Raw genomic sequence first — 5,000 nt, forward strand, 5'->3', positions numbered from 1 at the left:
ACAAACCTCCCAACTTTAAAGTTTCACTACATATACACAAATGAGCAAATGTGGAAAGCACTGAACTGGCATACCTATTTCATATTGCTAAGATTCAGCTGGTTTTTATCTTTATTAGTAACCTTAAATTTCAAGACTAACCTATCAGAACAGTGACATGTTCACTGTTTTCCTTCAAGAAGAAGTCAAGTAATCCTCCTACAACAGAGAGAGCCAAGTCTTTGAAGGCTAGGGTTGTCCCATGAAAGAGTTCCACAATGTTTAGGCCTCCTTCTAACCTTTCTATCTCGATGATCTTTGGTGTACGGAATCTCTTTAAGCTTCCATTTATGATATCTGTAAAAGGTTGCAGTCAATTTCTAGACATTTCTTTATCATAGAAGGAATAGTATTTTCAAGTCATGATTATAATAAGCAAAATTATTAAACTACATCAGCTGTATGTCTGAGCTGAATTCAACTGTATTACATTAAAATTTCAAAATAAAAAGATGGAAATTGTTTACAATTGTAAGTAACTGGGCTAAACACCAAATCAATAATCTGTTAGTTCTATCATGCAGGAGTAATAGTTTTTGAGAAAAAGAACATTTACCCAAAAGGTTATCAGTCTGAAAATGAAAAGTTAAAATTCATTTGAAATCAAGCAGATTACTGCTGGTTTACCTTTCAAAGCATGCGAGGGAATTTCTTCCTCCGAAATGAACTTGCGTGAAATAAGATACACAAGCTCTGGATAAGAATGTGTTGACCATTCTTTTACCTCTGTTTCATTCAGTTTTGGGATGACTTCAGGCATATAGAGACCACCATCTTTGGCATACCCTAGAAAGTCGAAACAGGTGTTAATTTCAAAGTTGATGATTGACATGGACTTGTACAGAATAAAATGGTTATATAAAAGAAATCAACAAATCAATTGAGGGTTTCTTGAAATAGCTTTTGAAGACCATATTTTTGGGTGCAAACAAAACAGAGTGATCCATTTTTCATATGGGTGATGTACATAATAGTTTGTAGTTTACATTCATTCTAGTTCTTATTCTAGTCCTAGTCTCTTAAAAATGGAATGTAGTTTCCATCCTGGGCCTATGAAATGCATTGAGTTTTCTTAAAGGTGAGCATGGTCCTATTTGCATGAACTGAATCCATTTTTTTTTAAATTAAGTTCCAGGGTAGTTAGGTTTATTATATAAATGGGATTGAAATGGCTGGCAAATACTATCATCAGCAATTAATATACAAGCTGAGTAGTGTACTGGAGTTGGCTATGTCATTGATATAAAGAAGAAAAAGCAGTGGTCATCAAACAGATCCTTGGGGTAAACCGGAACTTCTTGACAATAGTGATGACTTGTTATCATTAACTAACTCATAATGGGAATTTACTGTACAGGACACATAAATTCACCTCGCTCTCTATGTTCTTTGCTATAGCATAAATGGTTGTTTAGGTAATAAGACTAAAAAGAAGCTTTATGTACATCTGAGGGGCTATTTCTCTTCAGTGACTGTAGCCAGGGCCAAATGAAAAAACAACTGCAAGAAATCAAGACGTTATCCCAGGGTGAGGGATGGTCTAGCCATGACACAATACGAAGTCACCCAAGAATGACCAATTGCTTTTTGCTGCTCAGGTAGGAATTGAATCATGGAAGTGATAGTCCTCTAGTTTTGCCGATACAATGCGACAATTTATAGTTTTGAAAGTTTTTGAGACATCCAGAAGAATACCAACTGTGAATCTGTTATTGACCATTTAATTTAGAATACAACTTGAATTTATTACCAGCAGTATCTATTGACTTGCCTAGATGAAATCCAAACTGAGGTGCAGATATTTCCGTGGCAAAAACATATAATTTCACTGATTGCAGATAAGATGGAAATGAAGCTGTGACTACTGACTACATTCTTATCGCCAGATTTGAAGAGAGGTAAAACACTTACAGTTTTTAATAAACTTGGGAATGTTCTAGGCATAAAGAAACAATTGCAAAACAGAATCACTTGAATAATTGTGTAATTACATGTTTGATTAGAAATGCAGGGCTTTTAGTCTTTTAGCTATATGACAACAATTAATAGTTCTTGTTTGGTAACAGTACGAAGGATTAATTCATTTACATGTGCAGCCCTAAGGTAATTGCTAAAATCCTGATTAACATTTGGTAGGAGGTACAGAGGAGGAAGTTCAAGGGTGTCTGTCACCATAACAACATTTTAAAGGTCTGTCATTATAACAAAGTTTATACTAAGTAGTCACATCTTTATAAATGCCTTTGCCAAACAATCACTAATTCACGTATGGGTGACAAAAAAAGAGAAGTAAAGATGGTAAAATGATTGGTAATAATAATGCTGTACATAAATAGTTGACCTGATTAATGTCTTATAAAAGATAATAATGGAAAGAATATATATGTAACTAAAAATTCTAAAACAGATGAAAAGAATATAACAATAATATATACACACAAATAAAATGTAGTTGTATGTTAAACTGCCATTATTTCACTCTGGCACATGTGTCACATCTTCCAAATTTAGTATAAATATAATTACAATATACATACCTGAAAACAAAACATCCTTGAATGACAATCCTTTCTCCTTTCCTCTTGTGCTACAGTACTTCATCTTTTTTCTTTTGCATATCAGTTTACAATAATCTGGTTAAAAGGGACATTCATCTGAAAATAATATACTGTACTTTAGTTGCAAATTCAGTTTTGTTGAATTAACATACAATTGTTCCAACCTTCCTTTCTGCTTAAATTCAAGAGCAAACTGTCATATTAACATGTTGCACCCAGGAGGGGAGGGGCTAAACTACCACAATGGCCTGTGTCAAAGAATGCCATGCATTTTCGTTCTTTTTTGGGGGAAAAAACAATCTGGCGAGCTATATCTCTGCATGAGGCAGCAGTGTGCAACTGCAACTTTCCTGTACTTTTCAGAGAAAGCATGAAAATAATTCAGTAAATTAAAATTCAAAATAATTTTTCAAAGACATGAATCAAAATATGTACCACTATGTCATATAACCATTACAATATATATATATATAAATATATCTACATATATATATGTATATATAAATATATATACATATATATATGTATAAATAAATACATATATATATACTCTGCTGGCAGTGGCAGAAAGCATAGAAATTGGGATGTCTTCAACCACAGCGAATTTCTGTCATTACCATATCAGTTTTTTGTTTACTTAGCACCCTGATTTGTACCTCATTTTCACTGCCACCCATTCTCACTTCCGCCTCATTTTCCACCCATTATGGGACTAAGAAAGCTACTGAGTGAAGCTCAGATTGTTCTAACAATTCAAACCAAGAAATAGCAACAAACATAGGACTGCCACTAAGAAGTGTTCAACACTGGACCAAAAAATATTGTACCACTGGATCCCTTGACCTCTCCATCCCCACACAAGCCATCAGGGCCTAAGTATAAAATTAGGTAGAGGCCTTTAAATATCATTCATAAACAGATAAGGGTCCAAACTATCATCACAAGCTGGGAAAATCAGAAAAGAAATCCGCAGTTCCCTGCAGGAGCAGTTGAACATACAGTATGAGAATATTTGTAAAAAAGCCCAAAATACCGTAGTTGCAGGAGTATGCATAAATCATGGGTAACACATATTCAGTGCATTAAAAGACTGGCTTCTGTATTTCAATAAAAAGATTAGGATCATACTGAGTGGCAGTCAGTGTTGTGTTCTGATGAGGCAGTCTTTGAGATGACGGACAACCAGAGAGGGAGAGTGTATCACCGCCTTGGTAGTGACCCCACACCCACGTTACATAAGATGCAAACTTAAAAACCCCAACTCACTCATCATTTGGGGTTATTTTTCATTATCATTGGGTTTGAAAATGAGTTATTTAACCCAAGAGCATTTGTTTGAACCTGTGCTACTATTTTGAACTGATCCTGGACGAACTTGAAGATTGCCTGTCAAAATGGTAGGCTGACATTTACATGCAGCAAGGGTTGCCATGTCAAACCATAAAATAAGTAGTGAACTGGTATGAATTTTGTGAATTAACATTGGACTCAATTTCCAAAGAGAACCTCTAGGTATACATCAAGAACCATTTAAAGGACAGAGACACATCATCCATCATGCGCCTTCAAGCCACTATTCAGGACATCTGGAACAATATCAAGCCTACATATCTACAGCATCTAGCTGATTCACTTCCAAAGTGACTTCAAATGGTCAAGGAAGGCCATGGATATCCCATAATTTTTTTATTTTAGTTAGTATCCCTTTTAGTAACATTTTATATTGCATTGATTTTTTTCTCCCAAGGTAAGACAGGTGTTTGCAACATCGGCACCTTCTGCCTCTGCCAACAGTGTATATATATACATATATATATATATATATATATATATATATATATATATATATATATATATATATATATATATACATATATATATACATATATATATATATACATATATATATATATATATATATACATATATATACATATATATACGTATATATACATATATATACATATATATATGTGTATATATACATATATACATATATATATACATATATATATATACATATATATATATATATATATATATAGACACACACACACACACACACACACAAACACACACACACACACACACACACACACACACATATATATATCATATAAATATTTATAGTATACTGCTGATATTGGTTACCACTCTAAATATATAGTACAAATCTTATACCTATTTTTCTGCAATGGTTTGTTTATGGTGGAAAACAAATGTAATGCATATCTTCAACATAATTAGCAAATTACTAACAATCATTTGAGTTTACCAATTCTGCCATTCAACTATGCAGTTCAGTCACTTAATAATTCAAGCACAAAAGTAGATTTTAGATTTACCTCTGCTTTGTGCCACCAAAACTGACTTTCTTTTTCATTCTACTTTCACTATCAACTG

The 5,000-nt window shown here is 33.3% G+C and overlaps 1 protein-coding gene across 2 annotated transcripts in view; it reads right to left on the reverse strand.

The window, feature by feature from the left end:
• LOC113804158 (threonine synthase-like 2) overlaps positions 1-5,000 on the reverse strand; it is a 53,627-nt gene that overhangs the window by 48,205 nt on the left and 422 nt on the right. For both annotated transcript variants that reach the window (XM_070114648.1, XM_070114649.1), the window contains exons 2-4: positions 2,577-2,693; positions 667-825; positions 142-336 (exon numbers count right to left, since the gene is read on the reverse strand). In XM_070114648.1, the coding sequence (XP_069970749.1) occupies positions 142-336; positions 667-825; positions 2,577-2,640 (418 nt within the window). In that variant the 5' untranslated portion in view covers positions 2,641-2,693. The remainder of the gene's footprint in view (positions 1-141; positions 337-666; positions 826-2,576; positions 2,694-5,000) is intronic.

The sequence above is a fragment of the Penaeus vannamei genome, chromosome 36 (assembly GCF_042767895.1).
Source record: "Penaeus vannamei isolate JL-2024 chromosome 36, ASM4276789v1, whole genome shotgun sequence".
In the NCBI taxonomy this organism is placed as follows: Eukaryota; Metazoa; Arthropoda; class Malacostraca; order Decapoda; family Penaeidae; genus Penaeus; species Penaeus vannamei.